This window comes from Sphaerodactylus townsendi, linkage group LG05, assembly GCF_021028975.2.
Source record: "Sphaerodactylus townsendi isolate TG3544 linkage group LG05, MPM_Stown_v2.3, whole genome shotgun sequence".
NCBI lineage: Eukaryota > Metazoa > Chordata > Lepidosauria > Squamata > Sphaerodactylidae > Sphaerodactylus > Sphaerodactylus townsendi.
This window is the reverse complement of record NC_059429.1, coordinates 36,956,042-36,975,772: the sequence shown is the minus strand read 5'-3', so window position 1 is coordinate 36,975,772 and position 19,731 is coordinate 36,956,042. Positions and strand designations below refer to the sequence as shown.

Sequence of the window (19,731 nt, the reverse complement as noted above, 5' to 3'; positions counted from 1 at the left end):
CAATGGGGGGAAAAAAACTGCCCAACCAAATTTTCCGTTGCTAAAGCAAAAGCTACTACGGGGCATTGCTCTATCTCTGCATCTCTATGATTTGTCACCACATAGCAGGAAAAGGAGCACAGTGGCAAACAGGTCAACGATAACGGAAGTGTTTAAACAATTGCAGTGGGACTGTATCCCTTTAGGATTTAGCTACCCCCCCCCCCCATCTCGCGATACTCTGCTACTGTTTGTGCTTCAACTGGGAGGTGTTTTCTAGCGCGAGAACACCGCCGCCTCCATGTCAAAACATGGCGGCGCCCAGGACGGAGGAGCTGCAGCCCAGTGCGCTGCGGAGCAAGCATAGCCGGACGTTGCTAGTTCGGCACCTGCCCTCGGCGTTGTCGCCCGCGGAGAAGGAGGAGTTGCTGAGGCATTTCGGCGCGTTGTCTGTGCGGGTCCTCTCTGACTACGGGAGGCTGGTGAGGCGTGGAGCGCCTCGAGTATCGGGGCTGTCAGAGGGGATCTCTGCTGTGCAGGGGCAGTATTAGATTCTGCCCTTTCTGCAAGGGGGAAGCTGTGGGAGATGTATATCCTTGTTTGCAAATATAGCATCAGGATGAGATTATGCACAGCCCACGTTCACAAATCTGTCTATCGATCTACTCGTCGTTCCTGTCCGTCTATATCAGGGGTCGGGAAACCGAGGCTTGCGAGCCGCATGCGGCTCTTCCGCCGCTGTTCTGCAACTCCATGAGCCGAGCCACCGGCCCCATCCTCGCCCACCCTGCAGGCAGCAGGGCGGGCACATCCATCGCCCACGGCTGGCAAGGCCGCGCTGCGGGCTTGCTTCCCGCTTGCTCAGCTGGATGCGGGGCGAGCGCTCTCCCGGCGGCCGGCCAAGCCGAGCCGCCGGCCCCATCTTCGCCCTGATGCATCCATCACCCAAGTCTGGCTAGGCCACGCCGCGGGCTTGCTTCCCACCCGCCCGCACGAAGTTCGCAGGCGGCGCTGAAGCCCAGAAGCCGGCTTTGCCATCGCCGCCTCACCTTTCACCCAATCTCTGTGCAGCACTGGGCGGCGCGATCACCCAAAGGCTGGTTAGGCTACACGCCAGCGGGCTTGCTTCCCGCACCCGCCCGCACTGGTTGCGGGAGGCGAAGCGCTCTCCCAGCCCGGGCGTCGCTGCCGGAGCCGCCCGGCACCATCTTTCGCCCTGATGCATCCATCACCTGCAGCTCCGGTTAGGCTACCGCCGCTGGAGCCAGCCTTGCTTACACCCGCCCACTCAGTTGCGGGCGAAGCTCTGTGACCAGGCCGAACGCCGGCCCCATCTTCGCCCGCCCTGCAGGCAGCAGGGCGGGCGCATCCATCACCCAAGGCTGGCTAGGCCACGCCGCGGGCTTGCTTCCCGCCCACCCCGCTGGTTGCGGGGCGAGCGCTCTCCCAGCGGCTGGCCAAGCCGAGCCGCTGGCCCCATCTTCACCCGCCCTGCAGGGAGCAGGGCGGGCGCATCCATCGCCCACGGCCGGCTAGGCCGCTCCGCGGGTTTTGCCTCCTGCCCGGCTCGCTGGTTGCGGGGTGAGCGCTCTCCCAGCGGCCAGCCGAGCCGCCGGCCCCATCTTCGCCCGCCCTGCAGGCACCAGGGCGGGCGCATCCATCGCCCAAGGCCGGCTAGGTTGCGGGGCGAGCGCTCTCCCAGCAGCCAGCCAAGCCGAGCCACCGGCCCCCTCTTCGCCCGCCCTGCAGGGAGCAGGGCGGGCGCATCCATCGCCCAAGGCCGGCTAGGCCGCTCCGTGGGTTTTGCCTCCTGCCTGGCTCGCTGGTTGCGGGGCCGCCGGCCCCATCCTCACCTTCCCTTCAGGCGCGGGGGTGAGCCGGCGGGGGGGGGGGAGCAAGTGGCGGGGGAGTGGAGCAGGGGGCGTGCGGGTGGGTGGGTGGGTGAGCGGGGAGGGTGAGTCAAATGGCTCTTTGAGGGGAAAAGGTTCCTGATCCTTGGTCTATATGGGTTAGACTGGGGGTATTTCTTATTGCATTGCCGCGTTTCCTTCTAGGCAAGGGTTGCGTGGTTCTTAACGTTTCTCCAGCAGACTTAATATGGGAAATATTTTCTCCGCGATCTGCTGGGAAAAAGCCACTTTGGACTGAACCTCAAGATCCAGTGGGGCACCGCTGGGATGCCTCAGGACTTACCCATTAGATCTTTCCATCTACCTCCAAGAATCTGCTGCCCCAGAAAGCTAAATCTTTTTGTCTTGCCCTGGGAAGGTCTCTGGGTAAAGTAGATATGGGAGACCAAAAGATCTAAACGTGATGTTCAGAAAAACCTAAAGAGAAACTGCTGCAAACACACAGGATAATAATGCCCTTTAAATTCAAATTGATGTTCATAGCCAAAAAGATTTAGGTATAACATAAGAGTGAAAAACTTATTTAGCGTGCTCTTTTGCTTACAGGAATGCTTTGAAACGATTGTTCTGTAGTATGTGAGCATTCTTTTACTACTCTTAAATTGCTTGGATTACGAGCAGGTCAGGGTTGTTTAAGGAATGAGCTTTAGAATAAAAGAATAACCCGTCTATCTTTAAGTTACTTTAGGGGATTGTTTACGGGATTGTTGTAAGACTTGTGAGGAAATAGATAAAAACTATATCTTTCTGTTTTCCAATTCTGGGGTGAAGAATAAGTATAAGAAAGTTGTTGCTGAAACTTAATCCATGCACCAGAATCAAAGCATCTCCTCACAGTTTCTTGGACTTCAGGGTGTTCTGTTCTAACATGGGAAAACTATCTTGCTTCCTTTCCTCAGTTGAAGTGGTTCATCTCTACTGCTTTCAAAAGTTCTGAGGCTAAGTGGATTGTTATTCATCTTTCCTCACAATTGTTTTTACTTGTTTTTCAGAAACACACAGCCTTTGCTACTTTTGCCCATGAAAATGCAGCTGCTCAGGTGTGTTTTGGAACTCTTACTAACCTTTTTCAATATATAAATAAAGTTTTAAGACTGGGGGCAGAAGATTACGCAAGTGTGAAGATTACATAGACTGTTTTGGGGAACAGGAGTATAAAATGGGTTAGGTACGGAAAATGTTAACTAATAGGACTAGAAAACAGTAATTTTTTTGTAAATTAGGTTAACCTCATTTACATACAGTTGGCAGATTTTAATGTTTGTGTCACAGGACCAACCTGTGAAATAGCACTGCATAATCTGAATAATCTTTAGAGAAATATCTGCCAGTCCTTGGAAAGCAGCAAAATTGGGTGATTTGTCAAGTTTTAGATAGATCTTGTCAGCTACTGGACAATTAGTTGTGCAAGGCTGCTGTAAAATATTATTTTTATACCTTCTAAAGATAAAATAAACACAGATTATAAATTAGGAAGTCTGTTCCATGTATTCCTGCCTTTGTGCCTTTTAGTCAGTGAGAGCCATTTCTACATTAGGGTGGCACATCTGTTTGCTATCTGTACCTTTGCACATGTTCTCCTCCTTCCTTTTTGGTTAGAGAGTATGCTTTTTGAGGCAGACATCTGTATTTTTATGTTGAGTTGTAACATACAGTTTATGTTCCTGAATGGTTCTATTTTATTTAATATGCATTCTTCCTTTTTCACCTGGTATAGACCTAAGACAGTTTGCATCTTTCATCTTTCTTCCATTTTATCCTCACAACTTTGTAAAGTAGGTTAGACTGAGAGAGTGCTACTAGCCAAGATCACCAGCAGTCTTCCATGGTGTGGGGAAAGATTCAAACCTAGGTCTCACACTCTTAATCCCCACACTGGCTCTCAGTCTCTGTTTGAAGATCTGCCAATATATGAATTATGTAGGCCTTAAAACCTTGCCATTGGTAGTTTTAATCATTAAGAGAGTGGAGGAAAAGGAAAATTGCTAATCGTTTCCCACACTGCTCAAGCTTTTATGTCAGCTCAGATCTGAAGGGAGATTATCAGTCTGTTCTGAAATGCATTTAAATATGACTTGATTTAGTTGCCTGTTGTGTTTGATTAAAGGCGTTATCAAGACTTCATCAGCTGAGCCTACTGGGTCACACTCTGGTAGCTGAATATGCAAAGGACCAAGACAGTGTTCATGCAGTTAGTCAGACTTCTCTCTCTAAAAAGGACAAATGGTATGTGAATATTTATTTTCATATTTGATTACTTCACACAACTTTTAAAAAAGGAATTATCTAAATACTTGTCAATACATTTGTTTTAGCTGATTTGGCTTTATTTCTAATTTTGTTTTTTATTTTGGTAATGTGCTCATATTTTTTTTGTGCCCTTGCACCGTTAGTCTAAGGAAATAAGGTGGTGTATAAATGAATTCTTTTCAAACTGTGGCCCTGATGCTAAAAACACCTTTACTCATAAAATGACAAGTATTGTCAATGTTCAGGGACCAGGGTTTGAGAAGCTGGTAGGCTTTTCCCCTGGATAATAGCATTCCATTCTTTGCACAGATGCCCCTAAGTCAGTAGTTTTGCACATTGATGAATGCATTTTGATGGTGTCATTTCAAGTATATAAATGATACAATCAGAATAGAAGAGGGTTGAATTCATATTCAAGAGCCAGCATTAATTTAGCAAATGACTTCATAGACATCATCCTAAGTGATAATCTTATATTATTATGTTACTACATTGTCTAATATAATTTTCCAAATTGGCTTGCTCAAGTAAAGAATGGACAACTTGCAGTGTCATGCTAAGAACTTTACCTTCCTGACCCCAAGGATTTAGAAGGATGTAATTCTGTTTAGAATTGTACTGCTAGGAGTTAAATTGAGCAATCCATTTTCAAATCACCTTGCAAATACAATTAGGCAATTTCACCTTGCCAAATTCTTTTGTAAAGTAATTTCTCTTATTTTGTTTTTAGTCTTGAAGAACCAGTGAAGGAAGAGAAAGAGAAGAAAAAGCTAGGCTGCCTCCAAATTGAAAGGGGAATTGCTCCTAGCCATGGGTTAGTGTTTGGCATTGTGGTGCACATGCTAAAATTTAGTTGGATCCTAGCCTTAAAGCTTTTATATGCTTGTATAAGCAAGTGAATCAGAAATCAAAACCATGTCATTGTTTTAATATATCTCTTTCTGCTCCTGCATCATAATTCAAGATGTGGTTCTACTTGTAAATGTTTATTCAAGCCTGTTTCATCTGCCAGTGAATTGAACTCGGGATCTAGGTTCAGGAGTTGCAAATAGCATGTGATATTTGTTGCCTCTCTTTGGCCTTCCTTTTGGTTTTCAAGAGATCCAGTCTTCATTGTACTGAGTAGGATAAGATGGTTCTCGGGCTGTCTCTTTAGAAGCAAACCACAACATATGGACTGGCACATAATTGTGACATTTTTTAGTATGTTCCTTTGAACAGCACAAAACTGCTATATTGCACATTTCTTTTGACAATTCCTTTAATTTCAAAAGTAGCTAACTCTTCTGACATGAGAGAAACGTGGAGGTCTGAGCAGAAGATTCCCTAAGGTGGTTGGAATTATTTGCCTTATCCTTTTCATCTTGGCTATTATAATAACAGCTGTGTTTTTCAGAATATTCAGTTTTTAAGAATAAAATAGAAAAAAGCACAAAATGTACAAAGGGTAATCCTAAAATTTCTGTAGATTTTGTGACAATCAATTGTGAAATAATAGTTCCTTTGCAATTGAAGAGCAAAATGCATGACCAATTCTTGTTATAAAGCTTTTTTAATTTGCCTGTCTTTTTACAATAAAATTCTGTTCTTTGATTTGTTTCTTCCTTGTCCCACAGACTAACTTTTCCTTTAAGCTCTTGCCTGAAGTACCTGTATCCACCTCCGTCAAACACAATTCTCGCCAATATAGCAAATGCCTTAGCAAGTGTGCCTAAATTTTATGTGCAGGTGAGCATAGTTCCCTTTTCACTCTTGACTTAAAGGTGGAAAATTGGTCCTTGTCTGAATTACGTAGCTTAATAATACATTATTATAGAAATGAATTTGTTTAGATTTTTACCACCAGTAAATAAATACTCAAAAGAGTTATACAATTTGTTTGTATTCTGATCCTAGAATCTGTAACCTATTTGTTGGCCCTCCAGACCAACTAGTTGACTGCAGGTGCACAAGATGCTGGATTAGATGCACCACTGCCTGATCCAGCAGTTACCTCGGCTTTTTCTTTTAAAATAGCAAGCTTGCTCTTGTTGGTGTTATCCTGTGAATTCAGAGCTGAGAATTATCGTGCTTCTGCTGCAGCTTGCTGTATTCCCTTGAACATGCTGAGTATAACATGGAGTTCTGCAGTAGAAAGGAAGAATTGCTGAAAATCACTTTATCTTTGGCAAACTCCTTTGGCAAACTCCAACTAAACTGAAGTTGCCTTTCATAGTTTCTTTGTCCTAACAAATCACCTTTGGTAGATTTATAAATGACATCTTTACTTGCATAATTTATTGCCTTTGAAGAGGATTTTTTGATCCCAGTCTTAGAATATGTTCTAATTAAAAATGGCTCGTCTGCCCCTCTTAGTGGGATTATATACATCCCTTTTTTTGCTAGTGGTGCCACTTTCCTCCAGCACATAGAGGCTTCCTCAGGTGGAAGAGGCATTTTGCTCCAGAGGAAGATTCCTTTGCTTGTACCTTTAGAGAAGTGGATTCGCAGGATCTAGCCTCATCTATATGTATACTTAATCTATTATAGAAATCCATGTAGGTTTTTGGGGGGGAGCGGGTGATGCATGGAATACTTAAATTTAGTAAAGTGTTAAAACATGAGCAGTTGTCTTTTAAGGATTGCTGGCAAATATGTGGTGTTTTTGTTTTTAGGTTTTACATCTTATGAACAAAATGAATCTTCCCCCTCCCTTTGGACCAGTTACTGCACGGCCTCCATTGGTACAGTATTTTGAATGATATTGTTAGTGAAAGCAGTAACTTGTATGTAGTTTAAATATTCCATTGGGCTCCTAAAGTCTGATGTGCAGATCTAGACCACTGCTTTGTCTTGCATGATCTTACTGGGTTTTTTTCAAACTGTTCTATGTCATGTCCCAAACTGATTTTGAAGTTCCTCAGTTTGCCATGTGACGTTTGTGTTGGAGCAGGAGAAAAATTGTAATTCTAAAGCCCTTTGTGACTCACTGTACTGTATCATGCTTCTTTTGTTCCTGCTCCTCATTGTCAAGAAGATCAGCAGAACCACTAGAATGGAGTATATATTCAGGAACAGTTTGTTTTAGAAAATAAAATGGATTTTTTTAAGAAGTTGGAAACATTCGGATGTTTCATTTTGCATTGGCAGTATATCTATTAACACAAAAAGTCATGAGAATTGTGACAGATGCAGTCAGTAATTCTGAACTCAAATTCTACCCCATTGCTGTTTTTTTACTACCACGATATTTGCACCCCTCACAATAACAGTAGATATTTTGCTGGTGCAGTGGTGGGGAAACAGCCTGTGTTTGTGCAGTTGGTTTTCTTTTCTTAGCCTTTCCCAGCTGCTTCTCCTCCTCCATGAGCAGGCGATGAATGTGGTGCCTATTACAGCTTGATTACATCTCCCAAGTATACTTCATGAGTACTGAAGTGACTTTTTCTTTTGATGGTATGAGGACGCCGTGGATGTTAGCCTTTTGCAACACAAGTTAGTAAGTGGTTAGTAAGTGAAATGTTGTGATGCGTACTACTTCATTCCAAGTTTATGGTTGGAAGGCTACTAGTAGAACAACTTTGCTGAAGCCAAGCCGATCCAGATTTGGTTGGTGCCTGGATAGGAGCTCTCCTGGGAACTTCACATATGCCCGTGTTGGCGAACCTATGGCACTCCAGATGTTCATGGACTACAATTCCCATCAGCCCCTGCCAGCATAGCCAATTGGCCATGCTGGCAGGGGCTGATGGGAATTGTAATCCATAACATCTGGAGTGCCATAGGTTCGCCACCACTGACATATGCCATCTTGAGTTATATGATAGTGGAAAGGTATGGTAGGAATTTAATGCAATTCAGAAGAGAACAGGTACTTTTTTATGTTGAAATGCAGATTTGCTGTATCTTTAAACATAGTTGACAGCCAGCATTTTTTTAAATAAAAGCATCCCCTTGTTTAGTATGAAGAATATATTCCTGTGCCCCTGCCACCTCCCCCAATTCCACCTTTACCTCCGGAGGCCCCTCCTTTGCCTGAAGAAGACGACAGTCAAGAGTCAAGTAAAGATGAGTCGGAATATGAAAGTGGTGATGAAGAAGATAAGGAGAGGTTAGTGGTCATCAGCGGTAATGATATCTGTGTCCTTACTTCCTTAGACATTAGACTATACAGCTGAGACTTTATGTGCAATGTGGGTGGCGCTCAGCACTGTGTTTGGGCTCCCCAGGAGGCTGTGGTGGCTGCACGCTGGCTGATTTACACCTTTACCAGCGTTAAGTGCCTTGGGAAAGGCATTTCTGCCGACATAGGGCCCAGTCACCTCCCCAACTCCCTTTGCTCCCCTACCCCAAATTGAGCCAAAAAGTAGTACTGGTTTCTTTAGTCTCTCTGTGTGTATTTTGATTGATATAAAACATGAGTAAAGAAAGGTCTATTTGATACACAACTGTCACAAATTCTCTACTTAGGATTCAGTGCATTTGTATCACTTTATAAGCAAAAGCATACATTTAAATGCATTGTTAAATGATAACGTTGATCAAAATTGATCAGGCATTTTTAAACAAATCCTGATTATTTAAAAATAGTTTTAATATTTGATTAGGTATTGCCTGTCCTATGAATTTTTTCCCTGTCCAGTTCTTGAGGCTCTGGACAGAACAGAGTGAGAGTGCAGCTGGAAAAAATGAGTAGGAAAGACCATGTCCCTTAATGTGTTGTGGGCTGTTTTATTCTATGACTGTCTCAGTAATAAACCTCCAGTTCCAGGCTCTCAGCCAGAACAGCTCTTCTCCTGTTGCATCTTCAGATTTGAAGAACTGCCCATAACCTTGCGCGTGAAGTGGAGTTTCTTTGGCAGCATTCTTCCCTGAACTTGATTGTCATGTAGACCTTCATAGACAAAGGCTAAAGGAAGCAATTGCTCTGGCTACTGCTTCTCTTTAGTTGTACCAGGTTCTCCATAAGGCAGTGGAAAACCTAACCAATCAATTTCTCCCTTTCTGAAGCCTTAGTGCAGGAAAGGAAAAGTGAGGTGAAACTGCAAGGGAGCCAGCGCCATTTTAGTTTATTTGAAAGCCAGGTATTTGCCAGAGAAATCCTTCTTAAATACTTCAAAAAAAAGCTGCTGGGGGTAAGAGGCAAACTGATTATGTCAACAAGTTTTTTCTGAAGAATTTGTCATTTTCCATCTGAAAATATGTGAAATACCCTTCTTGGTTAATGTTTAGATACACAAAACTGTTGGAAATAGCCACCCTTCAACCCAAGCGACAAATGCCGACAAAGCAGCATCGTGCAAGAAAAAGGAGAAAGCTAACAGACTTATTGAATGTTTCTCTACCTGCTTCTCACAGGTACAGATAGGAATTTAGTATACGTAGTGCTTCCATGCAACGACTTCTGATTTGCACCCGCTTTCATAATAGTTTGGAGCATGGATGTTGTTTTTTGTGACGTGAGTATACAAAGTGAACAAATACAAGTATAAAAGGTATAAAAACTCAAGTTAATTGTCCAAAACCAAGTTTCAAGTACTAGAAATATACTGTGGCTAAACATACAGAAGATTGCCAGACATTGTGACTGAAGATAACATTATTTTGTCAAAACAAACAACAGAAATGTCCTACTTGTGTATATTACCTTCAAAGAATTGAGTAACTCTTTTACAGTAGTTTCATCCTACCTGGTGAAAAATATTGTCAAAATGGGGCTTTTATCTTTTTAGATTCCAAAAATGGCTAATATATTGTCTAACTGTTCTTCATTAGGTTGAGTTTTTACACCTTTGTACATGTATTTGCTCAGTTTGTGAAAATATTTGTATATTCATGTGTACACTGATCAGGAGAAGTGTTCCAAACATGATTCACAAGTGTTGATAACATTCAAGCTCCAAACTATTAAGAGGTTCTGAAACTATTTGGAATATGGTTAGGCCGCTTTTAAAAACTACATTGCTCAAAATTGTTCATAACATGGATGTCAGAGGCAAAATTGAAACCAAAAGTTACGAAACAATTTTAATCTTTTTAAAAAAGAGAACAGGCTGGCTACAAGCTTATCAAGTTCTGTAAAATATAAAATACTTTCTTTCAAAAGTATGTGGAATAATATTGCCATTGAGAAATGTGTGATCTTTCAGGAATCATTTTATATTGCAGGAATAGTTCTGTGTAGATCTTTAAATGAGCTTAATATTGTTTTTAAACAGCAACTCTCATCCAGCACTGTCACCTTCAGATGTGTTTGAACACCCGCAGCCAGTTGGTCTCAAAAAAATTGAATTTCACATTCCTACTGATGTGCCTGCTGTTCTTCAGCAAAGCCTGGAGAAAGAGCAAAATAATGGTATGAACTTCTATTGATGGATAGTTTATAAATCAGTGTTGGGATCTGGGATTGCATAGTAGCTGTGAGACAGGTATGAAATGGACAGAAGTCCTTTTAAGGTAAGTTATGAGAACCTTCAAAGGACTGCTGTAATGTGTATGATTGCAAGGTAACATTTCCCCATTAGCACTTCCACATTTCTCCAGTGCAAGGCAGCTCCCACAGATACTAGGTGCATTTGCACTACAGTGAACACAGATCCAACCAAATTAGTTGGTTTTGTTAACATACGTGTTATGTGAGTGGGTATTACAATTATAGCTGACGCCATTTCTGTACCATTCAGTAGGGGCAATGGAATTGTTAATGTACATTAAATTCTTACAGTTGGATACCTTGGTGTCTTTTTCTTTTCATATACTATTTAGTTTTCTGTCTTTGTCTTTTCTGACTTTGCTTTACTTACACTGGTCACAAATATTTGTTAAGTTTGGGGTCACTGGGACTTAAGCATGTGTAATTCCTGTAATTCAAGTGAGATTTTATCTTCATTGGGCTCTCTTGTGCCACTCAATCATATTTTAAGTACTTTTCTGATGTCTTTTCTCTTAGATAGCTATGCAGCAGCTGATGAAATGTTGAATGCAGGATTTGGGAAAATTTTCCCTGTTCCTAGTTCCAGTCCTAAAGATGAGATGGAAGAAGAAGATGATGAAATTCCTTCTGAATTCATTTCCAAAAGAGAGCTAGAAAAAGGAAGAGTCTCCAAAAGAGGTGATTAAATATTAGAGAACACAGTAGAAATGGCTAGGGTTTTTTTGTTGGAATACTGAGTTACAATGCTGAACTCTTTGGGCACATAGTGAAACAATAATGTCATCCAAACATTTGACAACCCCTTATACATTCTCTTGGGAAGTGGGGGGAAAATTTAAAGTAAAAATAAATTGTCATATAAATGCCAATTATCAATTATCTATTTGTCTTTCTGTTCTCAAGAAATGGGAACACTTTCTGTCTTCAAAAATTATGAACCAGGTGATCCCAACTGTAGAATTTATGTGAAGAATCTATCTAAGCAGGTTCAGGAAAAAGTAAGTAGGAATTGAGTGAAAGTTACCTAGTTTTTATTTCCTTTGTCAAAGGTTACTGACTTCTCATTTTTTTATTATTTTAATCCTAGGATTTGAAATTTATTTTTGGAAGATATGTTGACTTTTCATCTGAAACTGAACGTATCATGTAAGTGAGGACTGAGTAACGTCTGTAGACTGGTGGTACCTCTGAACTTTGCACATTTCCCTCCTCCGGCCCCCGTCCCCCCAGGTTGTAGTGTGAATGTCTGTGAAGGGTAGACAGGATAACAAAACATTTAGAGTGAAGAGAAACTCCAACATCAGGAAGCAGACAGTTGTACAGTAAAAGAAGCCAGTGAATATGTGAAGTAAGTTTGATGGGGCCAAGAAATTTGAGAAGAAATAATGGGAAATAAATACAGCTGCTAAGGAGACAGCAAATAGAGTGATCTGGAAAAGGATGGAGAAGAACAAGAGATGTGAATTGTGCGAGAAGCAGGGGGCAGGGGAATCGAATAGCCTTGGCTGAAGAATCATGCATGATCACACAACTTGTGAAACTGAAGTTGAAGTGTATGGTGGAAATTAGGTGTTTCAGAAAGCATCAAAAGATACCTACTTCCTCTTTATTTCCAGAGTATTTCAGAACTTTGCAGGTAGTTTGCATGCTGATAGTTAAAGGAATAGTAAGGGCTCTCTTGTAGAGCAGGGCTCTTCTAAGTGGTACTGGAATAAGTTGTACTTGTGTTCCATTTGTTGGCAACCTTACCGTGCCATGTAATGGGCAAGCTGGAAATACAACTATTCTTTCTCTTCCTTTTCATCTTAGGTTTGATATACGCTTAATGAAAGAAGGCCGTATGAAAGGACAAGCATTTATTGGGCTTCCTAATGAAAAAGCTGCTGCGAAAGCTTTGAAGGAAGTAAACGGATATGCTTTGTTTGACAAACCCATCGTAGTTGTATCCTTTCCTAAAGCTGTTTTCCCCCCCTTTAAATTTCAGCCGGTTTTTAGAATTTGCTTTTACATTCACAAAATGTTTAGGTTGCTTTAGATTGTTATTTCCACTTGTAACTTAGGCCGTTTCCACACGGCCACGATTGGGGTTGGGTCAGCATATGCGATGCCGACCCAACCCCCCTGTGACCGTTTGCACAAACGGTCCCAGAAACAGCCGGGAAGACGGCGCTGCGGAGTGCCGTCGACCTGCTGACCTGCTGTTGCTGTGGCCGTCCGGCACGTCGCCGAGGCCTGGGGACACCCCCCCCCCGCCCTGCGCGACTGCTCCGGCGTCGCAGGGCAGGGAGGGCGTGACCAGTATTCCTAAGCAATCCCTGCCGCTGGACGCCGAGCCAGCAACTGCACAATGTAGTGAGCATGGGTGACAAGGGGATTGTCGAGCCAACACCGTCAGTGACGGCAGCGGCCGTGAAGCTGCCGTCGCTTCCAGTAAACCTCGCTTCGTGGAAGCGGGTAAGAAAATGTGGCGGCTTCGTTACCGCTTCGAGGCGGTCGCGGCTACAAAGCAGCCTGTGCCCCCTGTCAGCGAACAGCTCCCTGAGGGACGGTGTTTTTTTGCTTTGTCCCCAGGCTGCCATATTTAACCATCGTTGCAGAAAGGGTCTCCTTATAGAACCACTGCTAATCTTAATTACTGAAAAGTAATTCAAAAAATCAAAGCGTCATGTGGCTGAACTGCTTCAGTTTCTGTATTGGGCAATCTCTTGAAATCACCCCTTGTTTTGAATGAACACTTGGAAACAAATCTTAGGTGATAAGCTGTGGTGTAAGGACCAGTTTTTACTGTGGTGCAGGGCCCAGTACATTCTCAAGGAGCCCAGAGTTCTACTTGTTGGAGCAGTGTCCACAAGCCATTTGAATTGGACTTCAGATAGAAAAATAAGCAGGTGAAGAAGGAAAAATGTCTAGACCGTGTACATTTTTGTAATGTCTGGATATTCAGACTAGATGTGCCTTGGACACCTCACAAGCTGAGATGTGCATTCAGCGGGGCTGTTAGTTTCATGTCTTTTTCATAGCTGCACAATCTGCAACAATCCTTCATATTTACACTCTGATGCACAATATACTTTAACATTGATCTAAATATAATCAATTTATTTATCCCTTTAGACTGTAGCTCAGATGGTGCTTACCTCCAGTTGTATATGTTAGTGAACATATTAGGATATCTATATACTTAGAATTATCCATGTAGTTAGATATCAAGGGAACTAAAACCTTCAACAGTTATCTACTTGGGCTAATAGGACAAGATTCTTTCTCCTGTTTTTGGATGCCTTAAAATGTGTGTGTTTTTTGCAACTACCTTTCCCCCAAAGGTTTTTTGACAGCTTTGCAGTAAATGATTATAAATAGTGACACGCTTAGTTGGACAGCATGTTTACTTTTCCATGATCTTTAACATTTGCAAATATGTTTTGCTGCATGAATTCTTTCTAACAACTGCCACTTGGACTAGGGTGCATGTTCCTTAATCAAATCCTAGCAATTTGCTCGTTCAGCAAGACCAAAGCAGGATTCAAAAAATGATAAAAGGAAAAGATAGGAGAAGAGAAAGCTGTGAACGTAAGTAACTCGTAAGAACTCATGTTATTTGTTGCCTATAGTTAGCTGCCATTTACATCAAAAGACACATGCAGCCAGTTCAATAGAACTTGGATACAAATGGCCATTCAGATGCACACTGACATTGCATGTGGAAAGTGATTTGTGTTCTTGCTGGACTGGAGTGTTTGTCTTTAGTTCCCACTGTCTAGAACTCTAACTTAAATTAATGCATACCTTTTGTTTTTAACATAATCAAGGCATTTCTTCTGGCTAAATTTTTGGTGCCTTTGACTTCTAAGATTTCCTGAACCAAATTTTTCACATTAAAAAAAAAACACTTGTTGCCAGCTTTATTTATAATACACAGTGAAATGATCAAATGCTACAGTGCATTTCAGCAAATTAACAATTTTTTGCCTAATAAATCATCTGGCACTTTAGATTAAATTGTGATTTTATCTGTTACCCAAATCCTTGTATGGAGTTGGTTCTTTTGCATATATTTTAGCAAGGGCCAGAAGAGAGACTGCCGTTCTCTTCTACCCTTTAATAGAATGGGAATAATGTTAATGCACAAACTTCTTCACTTTAGAATATAAATTGACTTTATTTACTTTATTCCATGGTGTACACCTTGATCATGGACATTTCTGTAAATTTCTAAGGTAGGAATCAATCCTATATACCCTTCCTTTAAAAAACTGCCCAAGGGAGAGCAGTATTATAATCATCACCATTAAAATGCTAAAAAATAGCTGTCATCATTAAAGGTAACTTAGGTTGTTTCCGCACAGGCGGAATACAGCACCCCAGGGATGGCAAAAACGCTGTCCCTGGGGAGGCGTTCTCATAGCAGGTGCTGCTGCGATGCAGCAGCACCATGCTCGCGCCGCTTGGAAATGCCACTTTTGAACCTCACTCCATGAGCAAGGTTTTTCAAAAGTGGCGCCTTCCAGCTGCTGCCATGCAAACAGCAGTGGCTGAAAGGTGGCATTTCCCTCCCACCTTCCCCAACTGGCTTACCTGCTCCTGCTGGCTTCCGTTTCATTGTGGAGGCCAGAAGACACGACCCCCTGGTCTCTGTCTTCAGAGCCGTCGCTTTGGCCAGGGGTGTGTGTCCCTTGGCCTCCACAACGCGACAGAAGCCAGCAGGAGCAGGTAAGCCGGTTAGTTGCAAGAGCACAGCAATCGCGAAGGCTGCGCTATTTCCCCTCGTACCTTCACAGAACCATCTGTCAAACTCGAGAATGGTCCCGCTGGGGTGCGCATCGGCATTATTTATGCCAATACACCCCCCGCTCAGCACCCGTGCAGAAAGGGCTTTACATCTAATGTATCTTCACAACAGGGTGCCACCTAGTTCACAGCACAAAATTGTATCAGATTCATAACAAATTACTGTTGTGCTTGTTTTATTTTTCAATAATAGAAAAAGAGAGAAGAAAACCGTAAGAACAATATAAATAGCAAACAGAAAATGGAAATTATCTTAATTACAATTCTGAACATTGAGGGGGCTAATATAAGTATGCCAAATGATGGTCTATAAAATCATAACATGATCAATATATTTTACAGAAGAAAATTTTTAAAAGACAAGATTTAAAAAAACAGGTTCTATGCAATTAAACCTATTAATAAAAATGTTAATACATAATTACTATCATTGTCTAAGACTTATCAAATACAGGTTTTAATATTAAATTATACACTTCTTATTTGATATAATTATCCACTCATTTATTTTCTTTCCCCCCTTTTTCAACACAATTAACAAGATGTTAGAGCCTTAACAGATTTTAATGGTTTGTATATAACACTTTACTGTTGTTGTTAGTCAAATATTTTCTGTTCTAGAAAATCAGCGGAAAGGTAGTATTTTTTTAAGTTTTGTCACTTAATATTTATCCACAAGTGAAATCTGAATGAAAATTGTGCATTATATAAGCTTTATTTCTAAACACTTTTAGATACTTGTAAAAAGACTGCAGGTGGCTCTTTATAGGTTTGGTGCCCACTATTTAGAAGTGTGACTTCTGTCTGACGTTAAACAAGGCAAGTACACTTGATCAAAGTCTTTAAAAAGCTACTGTTTAAGAGTGATCTGCCAAATATTGTGGCTGAGTATTCTTTTTTTCGAAATAAAATCTAAAATTGATGCAGTAGTTTTATAAACTACTCTTCACAACTGTGCAGGGTGGAGGTATGCACTCAATTGAGATGATGCATTTGCTAAAAAATGTCCCGCTGCACATTGATTTCAGTATGTTCTCTCACAAAATATTTCTCATCTCTACATGCTGACTGGTGAGGCAGAACTGGTGATTACTGTAGAGGGAGATCAGGGCCAGCACAAGCTGACTGTCTTGTTTGAGTTTGACATTTGTAAATTAAATTATCTTGCATATATTGACTTCCACAGTCGTTTATTGTGATACAATTAGGGGCAATATGGTGTATGTTCATCAGCAAAGTTAACAACAGTTGATCCAAGCATTACACATAACTTTTAAGAGGTAACCATTTTTTCACTGTGGATATGTCCAGTTGTACTATAACAAAGTAGTGGCAGTCCTTGTACCAGATCCATGGGGGAGGAATTCAGTGCTGTGCTGAAGGAGAATACATGAAAATAGCTCGGTTTCACAGTTGTGTTTTGCAGAGTGCATAGATAGAGTTTAGCTTTCCCTAAGAAGACAGATCAGTGAGCTACTCTCTTGCTGTCACTTCCTAAGATCTTATTTTTCAGAAGACACTGAACACAGACTGGGGGATTAGACAGAAGGGTTGATGCCAGAACCTATCAGTTCAGCACAAATTTGGAAGGCTGGGCAGTTTCCCTCTGAGACAGTCATGTTAAAAGAAGGTGATGGAGAAAGAATAGCTTTTGGAAATCATGTCTACTAGAAATCTGGTGTGTCAGGATTAGTGGTTTATCACCTGTTGGCACCTTCTGGCACTCTTTTCCTAAATGATGCCATAGTCCCCAGTCTCCAAGCATTGTTTTCTTCCTTATTGCACTAACAGAGCAATTTAAGTAATATTTACTTGGTGTGGCATTGCATCTGTTGAACACATTAATTATGTTTCTGGTGACAGATTTTTAAAAATGACCTTTTTAAAATAGGCAGTTTAAAGAATGAAAGAACTGTACCAGGGACTAAAAGTAAAACCGCATTCTGCTGTTCTTCCTTAGAAGCATTCCTGCGTAAATACTGCAGTAATACTGTGTCATGCAAAGTGTATCCTTTCTTGTTGTATCCTTTTGCGTAATTTTTTTTCTGAAAAAAATAAGTTCTCAAAAGTTCTCTTCTGGTATTGGCTTCAGCAGTAAACAGGTACATCACTGATAGAACAACTTCAATCCCAGATGTCTCAAAAGATTATTTAATTATTCCCTCCTGTTTGTCAGGGTGCCCATGTAAATGTGTAGCCTTAAAATATAACATTTTAATCCCTTGTACTAAGCAACACAGGTTCAAGTACCAGATCATCAACCAGTATAAACTGCTCTGCTTACGTTGGTAGAGTTTTTAAAAATGCTTTATACAAACTGAGATTCTGGCCCTGAATTTGTGTTTAGAGTGTATCGTGGAAGCAATTTCATGGCATTGCAGAGGAGAAAAATGCAATCTTGACACTAATATGCTTTTTGTAATACTTTCTTTCTGATGAGTAGGATCTGCATTTCAGCTGCTTTTTAAAAATGTTTCTCTGAAGAAAGGGACCAGGAATTGAAGCAGTATTTGTTAAACAATATAACTGGAAAGTAATAGCTTCTTTTGTCTTTCCTCATTACTTTAAGATAGAATTAGACACACTTCTGCATGCAAAAAAGTGAGATCTTGCAAGTTCAGACACATTTCTTTAGTGTTCATCATCATCTGAACCTTTCAGCTGTTCAATGTGTGTATGTGTTTTAATACACCGTTAAATCATTCCAGGTTCGTTTTGAATTCCATGTCTTTCAAGTGCATTCGAGCTCTAGGAGAAGATGCGTGGTCTGCTGGATTGTTGAACAGTGCGTACTGTCATTTCAAATTCATTTAAAAACCCAGTTCAGTTCTTCAGCCTTAGGTGTGAATGTTCTTTTAAACAGTGACACTCTTCCAAAAAAATCACATTGCAAATGTGGGAAAGTGTATTTTGTTCAAGCATCTAATAAATTATTCATTTTTGTGTTTGTGTAGTTCTGTTTTTCTAAACAAATCTTTTTTCCCTGTAATAAAAAGGTGACACATGTGCCATATATATGTGCAATAATGTATTTGCATGTACACATACATTAAAATAGGTTTATGTATTAGAAACTGGTTAGTAGACGTAAGGAGAGGAAGTATTCAGTCAATCCTAACAGTGTCTTGGGTCTGAAGATTGTGCCAGGGTGAAATGGAATCCAGCTATTTGTCTGAAAGGCTGGTCAGCATATATAATCTGGGTGATACATTAAAGAAGTCATGATGGGTGGTTGTATAGAGATGCTACTCAGTGAACACATGGGACATAGAAAAACATTCTTTTTCGACTCTTCCACCAAATAAAATTGTGAAAGATCTGTGTGTTCTTCTTACGTTGAGGTACTCACTCAAGCATTGAAAGATACCCTGGATTGAATCCAGCCAATATTTCTGCTGAGCGTAATCCTAACCTTTTCCTTACTACAACCCCCACCACAAATAGTTTTTTGTTGTTTTTTGTCTAGGGCTGATTCCGCATGAGCCAAAAACAGCGGTGTGAAAACAGTATAAACCCTTTTACACTCTTTTCACACTGCTGTTTTTGGCTCATGCGGAATCAGCCTAGGTGAATCCTGTGATCCGAAGCACCATCCTTTTGGCCACTATTTTGTTTTGTTTGTTTACAGAAAGTATGGATGTATCTAGCTCCATACATAGATGAACTAAACTATGGATGAACTAAACTAGGAGCAGCAGTGGTGTAGGAGGTTAAGAGCTTGTGTATCTAATCTGGAGGAATTAGGTTTGATTCTCTGCTCTTCCGCCTGGGGAATTCAGATTAGCCTGTGCACTCCCACACACGCCAGCTGGGTGACCTTGGGCTAGTCACAGCTTCTCGGAGCTCTCTCAGCCCCACCTACCTCACAGGGTGTTTGTTGTGAGGGGGGAAGGGCAAGGAAATTGTAAACCTCTTTGAGTCTCCTACAGGAGAGAAAGGGGGGATATAAATCCAAATTATTCTTCTTCTAATCTTAACTGGAAGTCAGTCTTAGATCATACCAGAAGTGGCTTAGGGCTCAATTAATGGAGAAAGGGAGGGTGGAGAAACATTGTAAAGGATCAGATGGAAAATGGAACCGACAGTGAGGCTTTCATCAGATTCTTTGGTTGTGCTCTTCTGCTTACTGTATACCATTATGAAGTCACTCTGAGCCAGATCTTGTTCAAATTCCACATTTAACACTCGTCTGAGGAAAGGTTGGGTCTGGCCTACATGTTCAAGTGCTGTCTTATCACATGAAACCTTCTCTAAAACATTGGAATTTGACTTCAAAGTTTGGGCTTGATAGGCGAGTTATTTTTCCAAGAACTGGTAGCTATTGTTTCTTACTGCATCATCAGCAAAGATCAATTTACTCTACGTCAGTGGCTGTATATATATCTTGATCAA

General features: G+C 41.4%; 2 protein-coding genes across 4 annotated transcripts in view; both read left to right on the top strand.

Annotated features, from left to right (window-relative positions):
• Positions 1-252: 252 nt before the first annotated feature.
• Positions 253-18,284, top strand: RNPC3 (RNA binding region (RNP1, RRM) containing 3). 3 transcript variants are annotated; one of them, XM_048496599.1, is made up of 15 exons: positions 253-461; positions 2,882-2,929; positions 3,997-4,115; positions 4,870-4,953; positions 5,756-5,867; positions 6,794-6,862; positions 8,081-8,229; positions 9,351-9,476; positions 10,337-10,473; positions 11,068-11,229; positions 11,455-11,549; positions 11,639-11,697; positions 12,361-12,493; positions 14,042-14,121; positions 17,300-18,284. In XM_048496599.1, the coding sequence occupies exons 1-14, from the start codon at positions 291-293 to the stop codon at positions 14,099-14,101; spliced, it is 1,524 nt and encodes a 507-aa protein (XP_048352556.1). In that variant the 5' UTR covers positions 253-290; the 3' UTR covers positions 14,102-14,121; positions 17,300-18,284. The 3 variants fall into 3 exon arrangements, with proteins under 3 accessions (XP_048352556.1, XP_048352554.1, XP_048352555.1); XM_048496597.1 differs by having other exon boundaries at positions 17,231-18,284; XM_048496598.1 differs by having other exon boundaries at positions 254-461; positions 18,048-18,284.
• The window catches only part of LOC125432722 (pancreatic alpha-amylase-like), a 29,546-nt gene continuing 27,807 nt past the window's right edge, over positions 17,993-19,731 (top strand). The window contains exon 1 of the mRNA XM_048496595.1: positions 17,993-18,124. The gene's annotated coding sequence lies outside the window, so the exon portion shown is untranslated. The remainder of the gene's footprint in view (positions 18,125-19,731) is intronic.

Excerpts from the sequence above, each read along its gene's own strand:
- RNPC3 (XM_048496599.1), top strand. The coding sequence starts at position 291 with ATGGCGGCGCCCAGGACGGAGGAGCTGCAGCCCAGTGCGCTGCGGAGC. Across the intron at positions 8,230-9,350 it reads GATGAAGAAGATAAGGAGAG|ATACACAAAACTGTTGGAAA; the intron begins GTTAGTGGTCAT and ends GTTAATGTTTAG. Across the intron at positions 11,698-12,360 it reads TCTGAAACTGAACGTATCAT|GTTTGATATACGCTTAATGA; the intron begins GTAAGTGAGGAC and ends TTTTCATCTTAG.